A 16,486-nucleotide genomic window follows, 5' to 3' on the forward strand; every position below is an offset into this window, starting at 1 on the left:
ATATATGCATATATTATTTCAGGTAGGTTTTATTACGAGAATGTAATATGTACAGTAAGTTTAGAGCTAATCGTGCTTAAAAATATAAGTTGTAAATTATACATGAGAAATCATAAATTATTTTCACAATACTGTATTTATATAAAAACTCCTAAAATGAAAGCTTCATAAGTCGAAGATAAATTTCGTTATACACATTATGTACAACTGCAGTAGTTATATGTATGTATGTGTATATGTATATATATATATATATATATATATATATATATATATACTTTTTTTTAATTTCTACTTCCATTAATGCTCTCAGTCCTATCTTTTCTTATCTTCTTTATCTCTCTTTTTTTTCTCTTTTTCTTTTTATTTTATATATATATATATATATATATATCTCCAGCAGAGTTCTCTTCCTTGTCTCGCGATTTGAATATAAAGAATAAAATAACATTTATTTGTCTCTATATTATTAAGGAGTCTCTGCTTATTGACATTGCAAGGAATGAAGATTCATACTTATTATTTAAAATAACTCCATTTATGTATTAAATGTGAATAATGTTATAATAATTAATAAAATGAATCAACATCAATGCAATATCGTTTTATCAGATACTCCTTAAAAACTACTTTCTCTTTATCGAGTTACATTATCGTACCATTTTCTATAATAATTCCATCATGTAAGAATATTCGTATCCGTTGCTATATGCATGTGTCACTAAAGCTTTGGTTAACAACATATCATTGACATATCGACGAATAAATTTATGTATGCGTATATATATATATATATACATATATAATATATCATACATATATATAATATATTATATATACATATATATAATATATCATAATATATCTTTACCTTAATCTCATGAGCTAACAAAGTCTTGAGAGAATACTTTTTACAATCACGTATATCATCTCTTTAAAATTACTTTTTCCCTCCTCGAAGCTGCTTTACATTATTTAAATATAGACATATGTATGTATAAATATATATATATATATATATATATATATATACATATGTATGTATGTTGTATGTATGTATGTATGAATGTGTTTTTTTTTTAAATACATATACATATATACTTCTATTATTTCTCTTTCTTTCCCTAATTTCTTTCTCAAAATATTTGAATGTCTTTTATTAATACATTATTCGTTCATCATTCTTTCATTAAAAACACAAAACAAACTGAACAAATTCAAATTATGTTTTCGCATAAAGAAAAATGTATTATGACTTAATAAATTTTAAGTCAATGTTTATACATTATATATTCTAGAGACAAAGCCATCAATCAATCAATCAATCAATCAATCTGGTCGATGTGGACAGGTACACAATTATCGCTGTAATTTGTCCTACCACTACATAAATCTAATGCTTTCTTTTCTCTCTCTCTCTCTCTCTCTCTCTCTCTCTCTCTCTCTCTCTCTCTCTCTCTTTTCTTTCTCTATGAATAGATTTAATATAAATCACTATTTCATTAACTATTCACTATAAAATGAAATATAATATATATGTATATATATATATATATATATATATATATATAAATATATATATATATATAAATATATATATATATATCAGGACGTTCTAAAATCTCGTGGTCGTATGAGCAGAATATGGATATGTGTTTATCTGCGTTATGTATAGGTTATGAAGACTTTCTTTCTCAATTACAATTAAATTTTTTGTCTTTGTGTGTGATTTGTTTGTTTGTTTGTTTGTTTGTTTGTGTTTTCTTTTCTTTTCTTTTCTTTTTTTTTTGCATTTTACATTTTCCTCTTTTTAGAATTTTTTTTTGTTCTTTTGTCCAGTCATTTTTACTCAATTAACTTCATCCGTATCCCGTTTGGTCTATTTGTTTAACAATTATCAAAGCTCTTTGCCTATTATTATTTTTTTTCTTTTTCTTTTTTTTCTTTTCTTTTTTTTTCAATGAATTATTTCGTCGAAAAAATTTTCTTTTAAATCCTACATACATGCTCGTACACATACATACAATTAAACTAACATAAAGTTTTACATTATCTTCTTTTCATTTAGTTTATTGTTCTTCTTCTCTTTTCTTTTTTCTTTTGTTCTCGATTATTATCTTTTTTTTTTTTTTTTTTTTTTTTTTTTTTTTTTTTAATTGATTTTGTCGCGCTATACGCCTGCATGCCGATACATCTATATATTTTCTTTACATGTTACTCTTTTTCAATTAATTATTTTTTTTTAGATTATTAGCAGATAATAACGTTAGAATCGCTTTAGAAATTATTGTCGTTATAGTAATAATAATAATAATAATAATAATAATAATAATAATAATAATAATAATAATAATAATAATAATAATAACATCGAAAACTCGTTTAGCCAATGTTACTACGAAAAGAATAAAAACGAACTAAGAGACACATATACGTACATATACGTACATATATGTGTATCAATGAACGTATATATGTATGTAAGCACGTATGTACATATGTATGTATGTGTGTATGTATATGTGTGTGTGTGTGTGTGTGTAGGTTGTCTAAATATTTTTGTTTGTTTGTTTTTAACGCGAATATCGTAGCGTTTACAATGAAATTTTGAATACTTCGAACGAATGTAGCACGCATACGATTTTATATATATATATATATTGCATACGCATTGATTTTGTTTTTATTTCCTTCTTTATATTCTTTTCTATTTTTATTCTTAATAAATAAAAGCACAAATATAAAGAATAAAATAACTTCCTTTTTTGAAAGAAAGGAAATTCTTTTTTTTTTTTTCTTTTTTGCGAGCGTACGCGTACTACATTTATTATATTAAATTTTTTTTTTCTTTTTCTTCTTCTGTGTTTTTTTTCTTTTTTTCTTTCTTTCTTTCTTTGTCTTTCTTGTCTTTTGTTACAAATTATTCCTAAAATAATATACACAACATATACGCATATCAGTCAATCGTGAATCCATCACATAACACAATAATTATTACGATCTGTGTTACAACAATGTCTTATCAAACGTTCCTGATATTTAATTCATTAATTAATTCATTAATTATGGATCTCTGACGGTTGTACTCTTCGTTAAGGTTCGAAAGAAGATACATCGTAAAATATCTTGCACATATATATGTACATATATATACACACGCATATATATATATAGTGTGTATATCTACGTATATATGTAACTATTTATGTATGTATGTAAATGTGTGTGTGTGTGTGTGTGTTATGTATATATAAGTGTGTATTAAATTGCAGAGCATTGCGACCATAAAACGTACCTAATATATTACTACACTTTTTTTTTTTTTTTAATACGATTAATAGGGAAGACATTGTTGTATCTATTTTCGTTTTCAACTCATATTATTCTTCATCATCATCATCATCATCATCATCATCATCATCGTCATCGTCATCGTCATCGTATTCTAATTTATATCGTTAAGTGCATATTTTTTTTTTCTTTCTCCCCCTCCCTCCACCGCACTGTCTTCTTCAAAAATGAATTACAGAAAAATTTGATTGAATTAATACGATTTGGTGTTTGATTGCAAAACAGCAATGATTATAATTACAGCTTAATTATCAAACATATGTCCTCCGAAATTACGGTGTAAGATCGTTTCTTTTCGTATATATTATTTACATCTTTCGCATAAATTCGGCATTCGGCTTGCTAAGGCAACGCATGGGAAATAATACAGCAAAAAATTCTCGATTTAAATTCTGTCTTTTACGTAAATGCAATTATTACGTGCACTCATTATATTTCTATTCTTTCTTATTTCCTCTTCGAAAAAATCAATCCACTTGGTGAATTAATATATGTATGATGTGTGTATATATATATATATATACACATACATACATAGATACATAATATATATATAACACGTATGTATGTATGTATATATTATTTTGGGTCACAGCACAGGTGGTGTAAAAGATATAATCATGTTTAAAAAAAAAAAAAAAAAAAAAAAAAAAAAAAATAGAACAAAGAAAAAATAGTCGATAGGATATACGAAATATAACCTAAAAAAGCGTCGCGATAGATTTCTATATAATACGTTATAGAATAATAATAATAATAATTGTAATAATTATAATGATAATGATAATACAACGAATGAATTATATCTATCAATCAATGATATTTAACAATGAAATATAGGAGGGAAAAAGTAATGACTGAATTGTATTTTAATTTCAATGAATTAACGATAATAATACCACCCATGCTCCGCCATGATAAATGAGCGCGAGTATAGGAAGCTTTAAATCTTGTATCTTGTCTCACTAATATTATTACAATAATAATAATAATAATAATAATAATAATAATAATAATAATAATAATAATAATAATAATAATAATAATAATAATAATAATAATAATAATAATAGTAGTAATAATAATGACGATATAATTAATAATAATAATAATAATAATAATAATAATAATAAATTTTGTTGATAATATATAATACTTTCTTCAGTCGTCTATATCCTATGTACAGAGCAAAATTTCATATAAAATACCGAAATATTTCAACATCTCAGAGATAATTTTTCTTCTTCGTTTCGTTCGACAATATTTTTTTTTACACAATTCTCTTTCTGTTTGTTTTCCATTTCTTTTTCTTTCTTTCTTTCTTTCTCTTTCTTTTTTTCTTTTTCTTTTTTTTTTTCCTGTAATTTTTTCCTTTATTTTTAATTCATTATTGCGTATGCTTGACTCCTATCATAGCTAATAAATATTAATGCACATACACCATATTATGAATTGGAAAATAGAGAAAAAAAGGGAGAGGTGGAAAAGTGCTAGACTTCGATGACGAAAGATCATTTTTATATATATATATATATATGTATATAGAAAATTTTCCACGTTTGTTCTATCTTATCCTTCGATTTTTTTTTTTTTTTCTTTTTTTTTTTTTTATAAAACGCGGAAAAAAAAATAAATATGCGAAACAAATCGATGCTAATACGATAATAATATATGTATAAATGTATTCGCGGACTTGAGTGTTACATTATCTTTTACTTAAATCTTTCGACTTGGAATTATGCCAATTAATGAATTAAAAAAAACTCTGCTCAAACAAAATAATAATTCATACGAATTTACTAATTGCTGCTATTTGATACAATTAACTCTCTATAATTCTATATTTTCTTTTTTTACTTTGTATTCATAAAAAATATTTATATAATGTAAAACTTATAATATAACTATATTACACGTACTAAGTATAACTTATACTTAGTAAAATATTTTGTAACGTTGAAACAAAATAGATATGTATTATGAGTGCATGTGTCTTTCAGAATTACGTGGCGTTATAGAGAGTTAAAAAAAAAAAAAAAAAGAAAAAAAAGAAAGAAAGAAAGAAAGAAAGAAAGAAAAAAATGTACTATTATTATCAATGACTCGTAATAATTAATTAAAATTGATGACATAGTTAGCTTAATTGTAATAGTTACGTGTGTTAAGTTTTCATAATCACTTTGTGCTAGTTGCCTTAAAAATGCTGATCACTCTTATTCGTTTTGTAGAGACTGTAGTCTAGTCAATTCAGCTGTCTCTAAAATGTGATCTAAAAATTAAGTTAGTTTAAAAATTAAGTTTCGTTGATGCATGTTTTTTTTTTTGTGTTTTTTTTTTTTTTTTTTTTTTTTTCTTCCACACGGCTTCCTCTATACTTATATATTCTTTTTTTGTCTTTTTTTTTTTGTCTTTTTTCTTTTTATACATAAGGACACAAATGGAATTTAATAGGCAAAAAGGACAATAAGACAATTCCTAAACTACAATTTATATAATATAATATCATGTTTTATGTATATTAATTAGATTAAATCGAATATGGACTAGACTCAGACTCTAAAAATTCTAAAAATGTGTATTATTTGTTGACTAAATATAAAATCGCGTTTGTTAAAATCAAATCAACTTGAACCGATTGGAAAAAGAAATTTTAATTAATGCGACAGCTTAATGATAAATATATTGTTTTACTTTTTATAATCTATTCAATCCAGCACTCTTCCCCCTTATGAGACATAATCTCTTCTCTCTATACAATATACCATAAATGAAAAACTTCATTTCTCCCAATCTTTAAGCCAATTTTACAAGAAATTTCATTTTTTTGTTTTCTTTTTTTTTTCTTTTTCCCCCTAAATATTTTCAAGCATGATACTTTATTATCACATTATAATAATTATGAACATAAAATTATATCCACGATCAAAAGGAATAAATTATGTTCATAGATTTTTAATTATAATGTAATATTCGGCTAACATTTATTAATCATTAAATAATATTGAGCAATACTGTGATTTCATCTTCACTTTTTTTGAAACCACATTGCGTTTAAGGCTATTCGCAAATATTAATTATAACCGTTGATAATATATCCCGCATAATTATCAACAGAATATTTCTCTTAAACTAAAATATATAAATTGGATTAATCTGAACATATATTCTTTGAAGCTAATAAAATAATTCCAGATTACTTTCATCAACAGCAAATTTTTTTTTATATAAATTGTGCATTATTATTAGTATTTCAATATTAAAAATTAGAGACACTGATCCTTGTCAATGTCTTAATAAAATTTGACATTTTCAAAATAGCCCTATGCCTATCAAGCCAAAACTTATACCGGGGGAGTATACATTCTATATTATTCGATTTATAATAATAAAACTTTAATAAAAGAGGTTTGTACTAATGGTTATTTCAATGTTACTTTAACGTTATATAATTAATGTGTTATTGAAAATAACATTATATAGTTCCTGCCAGAAAAATATACATATATATGCTGTATTACTTTTTTTTCTTTTTTCTTTTTTTTTTTTTAGAATTGATGAACTATACCATTTATTCGCTTAATATTTCGTATCTAAATCGTTGTATTTTCTTCTCTCTATAATTAGTTAAATTATGTAATATATATACATATATATATATATATATATATATATATATATATATATATATATATATACACGTGCTATTGTAACTACATCGAATAAGTGTTAGACGAAATTTACAGACGTTAAAGAATATTATGTATAATATGGCAAGCTTGCTGTAAGTAGACATTGCATATAATTCTCATAATCTTAGAAAGAATCATTCTTTTTTTGAAAAATATAAGCTAACACTTGTTTTTCATCACTATATTTATACTTATTCTAAATAAATAAATACGAATTCTGTTAGTTACATGCTAAAAGAAAAAGAAATATACAGAAAATTAAAAAAAGAAATATATATATATATATGAGTCAATTGCGTTCTATATTATGAAAAAAATACGCAATTCAAAAAAAAAAAAAAAGAAAGAAAGAAAGAAAGAAAGAAAGAAAGAAAGAAAGAAAGAAAAGCATTTAAATAATATAAGCTTTGTTTTGTCAGGCAAAAGGGCACATTTGGATATACTTTTTTTGTTTTTTTCTTTTTTTTTTCGTTTTTACTTTTAATTGCGACATGCTTTAAACTAATTTGGTATCTCGTTCAACTATGACGACATTGTCCACGTTTATTGAAAGAAATACCTAATTTTAGAAACTGTTTTGGCCAGTGTACTAGTCTACATAACATCAACTATATTCAAGATAGTATTGAGTAAATTATGTTCATTGGTGTACACATCTCCTTAATATATCACGTCACGTTTTTTGTGACTCGTAATCAGGAAAACTAATATTAATCATTTTTTCTTACCAATTTCCAACATTCTTTTCAGTAAAATCATTACATTTGTATGTAATCAACAGTGAATCACAATTCACTTGCGGCATGATAGGCTTGTTTATTTACATAATAAGATGAAAGAGAGGATGCTCAATAACTGGCTTCATGCCCAGCAAGTATATATAAATCTGCTCCTTCAGTCTCTGTCAATGTGCCTGTGTGAACCAAATGACTTTCCAACATTACAACCCTGTCACATAAGATCATTGATTTATATTCCGTATAATGTCTATTTTGAAAATTTTTAAAACTTTTATCACTATATACATACTTATCCGAACCAAGTAACCTATATGTTCTGCTTGGATCACTAATTTCCTGTGTAACTTCACCATTCTTAAAACTTCTACCTTGCATACCATGTTTATGGAATGCCAATACGCTATCTGGTAAACAAACTGATAACAAATAGAGAATAACAATTAATAATTGATATTGGCTTTTAAAAAAATAATTAATTATCATAATTTATATTACTTACTAATTGATTCTATCTGAAAATTGAAATGCAGTTCCGACATCTGCTTCTTGCTTACCCTGAGTTTTCCTTGTAACGTAACCACCTTAACTACATCTAAATGAAAAATATCATATGAGAATATTATATTGTAAATTAATTTGTTACAATTACATGGAATATTGATTATTTACTTTCATAACACACAAGTATTGCATCCTTTTCAAGTTGTGTCACATTAATGACATGAAGATTTTCTCTTCTCGGTATCACAGTTGCTAAAAATCCAATATCAATTGTTTATTTTTATTTGAATATAAAACAATTATCTCAAAAGATTTGAAATAAATGATTACCTGAACCATCCATATCCTCTAGCTCATCGCTATGGAACCAGCTTGCTCCAGAATTCATATTAATTAAATCCAATTTTAATTTATTTTGTTGATATGGTTGTTTGACTGATACACACACCATTGGATATTCCATTTCAGGTGTAATAATCATTTCAAATATATTTAAAGGTGATGGGAGAGCACAATCAAAGTGCTTTAAAAGCATAAATTTGTTTAAAGGATCATACCATTGCATTAAAAATATTCCTGCTGGCATTGCCCCACAAAGGTACTTATATCTAAGGTATTAATAATATTATAAAGCAAACAATTGAATTTATATTTATATAATAAATGATTGAAAATTAAATTTATATAATTCACCCATTATATGGATTTCTTCCGACGCAACACTTAGTGCAACCTTTAGTATCTGGTACTTTTGTAGTAAGTGCAAATTTTCTAGGTACTAATCTCTCGGGTATTTTGTTCATATGCAATGAGAACCTATGAGTCTGTTTGCTCTGCATTGCTAATAAATCATGTCTATATAATTGAGGTGTTTTTCCTATAAAATATGAAAATTATTAATCTTTTACAAAATACTTTGAAAGATATAATCAAAGCAAAGTTAGAAAGGTAAATGAAAATTTTACCGGACAAGGACATAAGGACATCCTTGATAACATACATCCAAATTGTACGTCTAGGATACAATTGATCTATTGCAGTTTCATGGAGTTCATTTAAGTTTAAATTATAAATTCCTTCCTCTGCAGCAATAAGTAAATGTTGATCTCTTGTATCAGGATGTATCCAACTAGCTGTACAATGTATTCTCAAAGGGCAACCATTAAATACCTTTAATAAAAGAAAATTTATAAATAACGCATATGTAAAGGAATATATTTTTATATTAAAAAAAAAAAAAAAGAAAAAAAGAAAAAAAAAAAAAAAATAATTATTAATTTCTACCTTTGAAAAACATGCTCCCATATGAACCTTCGGAGTTGGTGGCAATCCATTACTTATAGGTCTTGGAGGTGTATGCCTTTTTCTATCCCTTCTTCTTGGTGGTACAGGTGGTGTATCCGATAAAAGATCCGGACTAATACTTTCTCTTTCCCCATCTCCTGATATTTCATTATCCCCTTAAAATAAATTTTTATCAATATAGCTAACTTTTATATAAATATCTTACAAATATATTTTGAATAAAAACACATGTTGGTACCATTAGATTGTAGAGATTCATCTCTAGGACCACTATCTGAAAGTGACCTTTGACGTTGCCCATTCACAGCTGTTAAGGAATGAGAACTGTTTACCAGGCCATATAACTCGTCTACAGAACTGTGACGTCTAGGACTTGCTTGAGACCCTATGCAACAAATTTTTTTTTCTCTATACTTCTTTAATAATATACATTACTATAATAATATACATACATACACATACATATATATATATATATATTATTTTTCTTTTTAAATTAATTGATAAATTCTTATCTTTTGAAACTTATTTCCTTCACTTACCAGATACATTATTGTAGTATCCACAATGTACCTCGCACTCGTTTGAAGATTCTCCAAGCGGAAGTGTTGCCCTAAAAATATATAATTGTTAATTAACATTATTATTATTATATCTTATGCAACAATAAAAAATTCTTTAAAACAAACTAGTGCAAAAGAATATTTTTTTTTCTGTTAATAGGTTGCATATGATATACATTCAATGAAAATATGTATTAGTACCTGACACTTCAAATTATTAGACAAGCAATTTAACATTTTCAATAAATTTTGCATAAAAATAATGCATTGTTTGCATAAAAAAAATTTTTTTAAAGAAAAAGAATGCAGCGATGTGTTAAGAGCCAAAAAAAGCAGTGTGTATTTTGAACATATTTTAGCGATGCCTCAAAAAAAAAAAAAAAAAAAAAAAAAAAAATAAAAATAAAAATAAAAATAAAAAAAAAAAAAAAAAAAAACAAAAAAAAAAAGAAAAGAAAAAAACAAATAAATATAATCAGAAAAATAATTGCAAGCAAATATAAATTTTATGCTAATAATATAAAATATATTTAAAAATCCTATGACATATAATAGACGTGAATTTATATTGAAACAATGATATTAATATCAATATTTTCTTGTGATAATATGAATTACTATAAATAATATTTTGCTTAACATTCTTACCCCAATCATTGATTTTACCTACTTAATATCAGCTATGTTAGTAATATGAAATATTTTAATATGATGTGTGTACGTGATATATTTTTCAGGCATGATTTTAAAATGTTTCTATTTAAACTTTTGATCAATTATCATAGAAATATTTCTACATTCATATTTATATTTATATAAATGAAAATATAAGGAACTAGAAAATAAAACATTTTACAATAATTTATCATTATCATTTACTTACTGCAGGGAGTATAGCTGATCGCAATGCCCACCAACCATCGACATTGCATTTCCCCTGCACATATGAAACTATGGTCATATACTACAAAATAATTGCAAATGGAATAAACACATTTTTTATTTCTGTAAACTTTTCTGTTATCATTCTGTTTTAATTTAAATTATTTTAGATTTTATTTTGTAAAAATAAACTACAAATATAGATCTTAATACTGCTTGTTAGCTTCATATTCTGATTTTATAAATATGATCTGATTAGTTACTGTTAGATAATATATCAAATCGAAATAATATTTTTACATCGTGTGTATATCATTTGATAAGCACATAACATTTTTGCAATAAATATACAAACTTCCACCACCAATATGGTTAATGCCAAGGTTCAAAGCAAAAGCATAAATAACGAAAATTATCATGCAATTATCAATGTAAAATATATCTATCAGATTTATATATATATATATATGATAGATATGAAAATATTATTTAATAAATTTAAACAATATATAAATCATATTATATATGTACAAGATCTTTCATCATTACTTCCATTCCATTAAAATATTCTTGAAAATCTTATTCATCTCTCAAGTATTGTCTTATATATTAAACCATCACCAACAGAAGGAAAATGTATGTGAACATATCTGTATAAATGTATACATGATCTACAGAGAGGACAAGTATGTGATGTTACAATCTATTGTAATCTATCATTAAATATATGATGCACAATTAAATTAATATATGTATTAGGAAAGAGAGTAAGTGCAAGGTGCAAGGTGCAAGGTGCAAGGGAGAAGGGTTACCTGCCAATACCTTAGCAACAACTCCTCATCAATGTACTGCAATAGACTCCTGTAGGGAGAAATTATTAAAATTACAAACTGATCAGAAAAATTAATACTACAAAGAATATATAATTCGACTAAATGACAAAACTAAATACATTGTTACATATATCAGAAAGAAGTGATAATGATTGTCATGTTATAAATATTATTAATTAATCAAATTTTATCGATTGAAAAAAATTTTCTAAGCTATGAAATTGTATTTGTTCTAATTATTTATATTCTTCAGAAAAATATAACTTAACATTCTTATTTAGAAAGAGTATTCATAAATGAGTAAGAGAAAAAATAAATTCTTGATGAGTGATATTTAAGTTGTAATAAAAATATATACATTAATTAAACAAGATGATTATACTTACTGAAACAAAATTTATAACAGAAATCATTTCTTAAATTGACAATCATTAACATGCAATATAAATGCAATATGATACAGCATAAACTATTATCATACATCATGCAATAGTCATCCACTAATATTAAAACTTGTACTCTCGCTAATCAGAGTAATATTATCGAAAAGTTAAAAATATTTCATCTATATAAATGATGCAAAAAGCACATCTTTTGTATGTAAATAAAAACTTCGCTTATATATGTGTAAGATCATTATTTGTACATATTATTTGTTCGATATTCAGTAGTTAATTTAACATGCATTTCATACATATGAAATTAAAATTTTCAAAGAATGAAAAGCTTTAAATATTACTTAATAAATAATTAATATTTAAAAGCTTATATTTTTATATAAAAACTTTATATTTATAATATTTGTTAATTACATTTTCTGATCAAAATAAATTTTGAATGACTCATTTTATAAATTATGACTCTGTCTCACACCAAGCCAATTTTTGTATTTTGTATTTTACCTTAAACTCATATGAAATATCTCTGTGCCAGTTTTGCTTCGGCGTGATCGTCTGTTACCTTCAGTAACATTTGCGCCAAGTGTACTAATACAGAATACAGAGATAAATTATATCACTTTTTAAACAATAAGAATAAGCATATATAATTGATCCCGTTATTCTCTTTGTTTCCTTTTTTTTTTCTTTTTTTAAATATATAAAATAAGTTATATGAATTTGAAAAATTAATAATATTCATTGACGCTCTTACACAATGCAAAGCATAAGCAAACGTGCTATGTGCAACTATAAACGAATATTAGCATCAGCCACAGAGTAGCTAAAATTTCTGTTATATTATATAAAATTGCTGTTTTGTTTAATAAATTTCAACATGTAACATGGATATTAACAAAACTGGGAATGCATGCCTAAATATATTTTCTATCAATCAATGTACTTACTCATGAAGATTAGTGGATGTATGTGAAAAACTGTATTTGATAATAACAAGAAAACATTAAACTATCAAATTTTAATAAAAAGATTTGGCATACAACACAAGTATAACTATATCAAAAAAACTCAAACAAAACAGCATTTACCATATTAGTGGAAGTGATTGATAAGCTGTAACCCTTTCCACATCTTCTGACGGTAAATATATAGATATATATATGTAAATATATATATATATAAAAGAAGAGAAATTAAAATATATAATGTGAAAAGAAAGAAATATTTCATGTAACTTACTTTTCTTGTACATCTTCAAATGCAGTGCCAATTCCACAGTCAGGATGAACATCACAATTATGTACCGCCTAAATGTAAAAATTAAATTCAACAATAATTTCCAATCATTATTCATGCTCTAAATATATCGTTTTTTTTTTTTTTTTTTTTTTTTTTTTGTTAATTATAGCCAATTAAATTACCTTCACATTATTCATTATATCCATAATATCCCACGCTGGATTAGTATCTACCGAAGGAGTTATAGAATCTCTTTGTAATGTACTACCATCGAGGTTAATTAAATCTATAATTTACACATTTATAATAAATGATAATCATAATTTATATCTATTGATATAATATCAATTAATATACTCTTGATAAATATTTACCGTCACTATCTAATTGCGATATGGGGCTTTTTGGCCTAGGTCTTGCTGTATGCCTTGAAGCAATTCTTTGTGGTACATTAGGTACTGCTCCATCTTCATCAGCTTCTAAATCGGTGAACATATGACTAGGATTTGATACCTTCTGCAATAATTCCAAAGCCAATCGTTTATTCATTTCTCCTTGAAAAAATGCATGCTGAAAAAAAAAAAAAAAAAAAAAAAAAGAAAAAAAAAAGAAAAAAAAAAGGAAAGGTAAAAATATTGTGAATTATTTTTTCAAAAGTATTTATTATATTTAAAGATGCAAAATTAACCTGCAATAATTTTTCTGCCGTTGGCCTCTTTTTAGGATTTTTAGTTAAAGCAACTTTGACGAAATTATGAAACGTTGGACTCCATTTGTCACGGTCTTTTAATGTTGGAGGTTTAAAACCAGATTTGGACATTAAGAATAAAGCTCTCATTGGATGTAAATCAAACATAGGTGGTTGCAATTCTGCTAATTCTATCGCCGTTATACCACAAGCCCAAATATCACACAATTGATTGTACCCACCCTTTCTTTCTACTGCTGCAACCTAGTTAAGAATTAAAAAAAAAAAAAAAAAAAAGAAAAGATTACAATATTTTATTACAATCACTTATATTAGTACATACCTCAGGTGCCATCCAATAAGGAGTACCTATAAAACTTTTCCTTTTATTTATTGTTGCAGTAATTTGAGCGGATACTCCAAAATCGGCTAATTTCACATCACCTGCCTCAGTTAACAATATATTGGCACCCTTTATATCACGATGCATTTTTCCCATACTATGTAAATAAGCTAATCCCATAAGAGTCTCTCTGCACATATACGCTATCTGTATTTCTGATAATGGTCCAGTTACTACAAAACCAAACATACAGCTTATAAATTAAAAAAAGAAAAAAGAAAACTATATAAACTACAATTTCATATTATAATGATTAAGGTAATATTGAAAAATAAAAACGTACTGTGATAAATATCTTGTAATGATCCACCTCCACAATATTCCATACAAATCCATAATTTGTCCCTTCTCAAGTAGCTGCCATAATATGCTATGATATTGGGATGTCTACAATCTTTCATCATTAAGATTTCTTGCTGTATGATAGCAAAATCATCACCTTTGAAAAAAAAAAAAAAGAAAAAGAAAAAAAAAGAAAAAAAAAGTAATAAATACCATAGATTAGAAATAATTAACTGCTAATTAAGTATCAATTATATTCTTAAAAATTATACAAATATTATCATTGTTTTATTGCCATTAATATGATTGAAAGTATATAAGACGAGTATTATGTAATATAATGAATCAAATAAAAAATTTGATAAATAGAGATATGATATTTGCATAATGTCTCAAGTACAGGGTAATGTACCATAATTGGTCTTACCTGGCTCCAATTTGATAACCTTGATGGCGGCAAGATCGTTCATCGATAATCTTTTAGCCTATGAAAATAATAATGATAATAACGTAACGAAAAAATAATGACAATTAAAAGAATAATTATTTAAATAGTAAACCTTGTAAACATCTCCATAAGTTCCACTGCCTATTCGTTGAATGAGCTCATACTCGTCCTGCGGATTTCTACGACTTATGTCACTGGACAGTGCGTTAGCGTTTAATGCCATCGTGAACCGCAGTATCTTTAACGCTAATACCTAAAGACCGTAACTAATATCTAGAAAAGAATGTTATCGTTAAAGTGTAAAAACACATTTGCCCAGCAGGATGTCACTTTAGTCGAAACGTCGCCATTGTTCACAACAGCTCTGATTTGCTTACAATCGAGTATGTCGAACGATCTTCAATGTTCGATATATCGAAGGCCAAAATCTCGAGATGAGGAATATATATTTGTATTTGAATGTAGTAAAATATTAAAAAAAAAAAAAAAAAAAAAAAAAAAAACAAAACAAAACAAAACAAAAAAGAAAGAGAGAGAAGAGAAAAAAAGAAAAATAGAGAGAGAAAAAGAAAGAAAAAAGAATGAAAAAAACGTCGTGTAAAAGCGTAGAAAGAGAGAGAGAGAGAGAGAGAGAGAGAGAGAGGGAGAAAAAAGAAAAAAAATAATTACAAATCCAACGAAAAAAAATAATCCTCAAAATGGAGACGACATGATGTTGTTCACGACGTTATTACTATCGATGTTATTAAAAAAAATCCTGATTACACTGAACCAATCGTTATGTTCATTCAACTGATAATGATCTAAAATAAAAAACCTACATCAAATCAAATCGAAACACATATAATAAAATATCATAAATTAAATAACAATGGCCTTGGTGGTAACGATATTGCGATACATCTGATATGCACGATCATACTAACATCTGTTATTTATATTTAATTATCAAAAAGCTTATCTTTTTTCTTTTTCTCTTCTCTCTCTCTCTCTCTCTCTCTCTCTCTCTCTCTCTCCCCGTGTGTATATTTTTATAAGATTCAATTAAAACAATTGATACGATTTAATAATAATAATATAAAATATTTTCTATATAGATCGAAATAAAATTATTGGCAAGGATCGTGGTTAATCGACGTAGTCCCTAAAAATTAATTTTATATT

General features: G+C 25.5%; 1 protein-coding gene across 17 annotated transcripts; it reads right to left on the reverse strand.

The window, feature by feature from the left end:
• Positions 1-3,216: 3,216 nt before the first annotated feature.
• On the reverse strand, positions 3,217-15,709 carry LOC124955060 (mitogen-activated protein kinase kinase kinase kinase 5). Of its 17 annotated transcripts, XR_007102743.1 has the most exons (23): positions 15,435-15,708; positions 15,302-15,359; positions 14,876-15,031; positions 14,533-14,765; positions 14,190-14,453; positions 13,876-14,071; positions 13,684-13,787; positions 13,502-13,569; positions 13,210-13,239; positions 12,767-12,850; positions 11,854-11,892; positions 11,033-11,086; positions 10,129-10,199; positions 9,825-9,971; positions 9,566-9,741; positions 9,247-9,451; positions 8,975-9,158; positions 8,612-8,889; positions 8,450-8,533; positions 8,280-8,372; positions 8,070-8,196; positions 7,769-7,988; positions 3,217-5,620 (listed from the first exon to the last, which is right to left on the reverse strand). XR_007102743.1 is itself a non-coding variant. In XM_047508918.1 (22 exons), exons 1-22 carry the CDS (start codon positions 15,543-15,545, stop codon positions 7,889-7,891), a joined length of 2,808 nt encoding a protein of 935 aa, XP_047364874.1. In that variant the 5' UTR covers positions 15,546-15,709; the 3' UTR covers positions 3,217-7,888. The 17 variants fall into 17 exon arrangements, 16 of the variants coding, with proteins under 16 accessions (XP_047364874.1, XP_047364869.1, XP_047364870.1 ...); XM_047508918.1 differs by having other exon boundaries at positions 3,217-7,988; positions 13,876-14,017; positions 15,435-15,709; XM_047508913.1 differs by having other exon boundaries at positions 3,217-7,988.
• Between the last annotated feature and the right edge of the window lie 777 nt (positions 15,710-16,486).

Source organism: Vespa velutina, chromosome 17, assembly GCF_912470025.1.
Source record: "Vespa velutina chromosome 17, iVesVel2.1, whole genome shotgun sequence".
NCBI lineage: Eukaryota > Metazoa > Arthropoda > Insecta > Hymenoptera > Vespidae > Vespa > Vespa velutina.

Excerpts from the sequence above, each read along its gene's own strand:
- LOC124955060 (XM_047508913.1), bottom strand. The coding sequence starts at position 15,545 with ATGGCATTAAACGCTAACGCACTGTCCAGTGACATAAGTCGTAGAAAT. Across the intron at positions 11,893-12,766 it reads ATATTTCATATGAGTTTAAG|GAGTCTATTGCAGTACATTG; the intron begins GTAAAATACAAA and ends TTCTCCCTACAG. Across the intron at positions 9,742-9,824 it reads TGAATCTCTACAATCTAATG|GGGATAATGAAATATCAGGA; the intron begins GTACCAACATGT and ends ATTTATTTTAAG.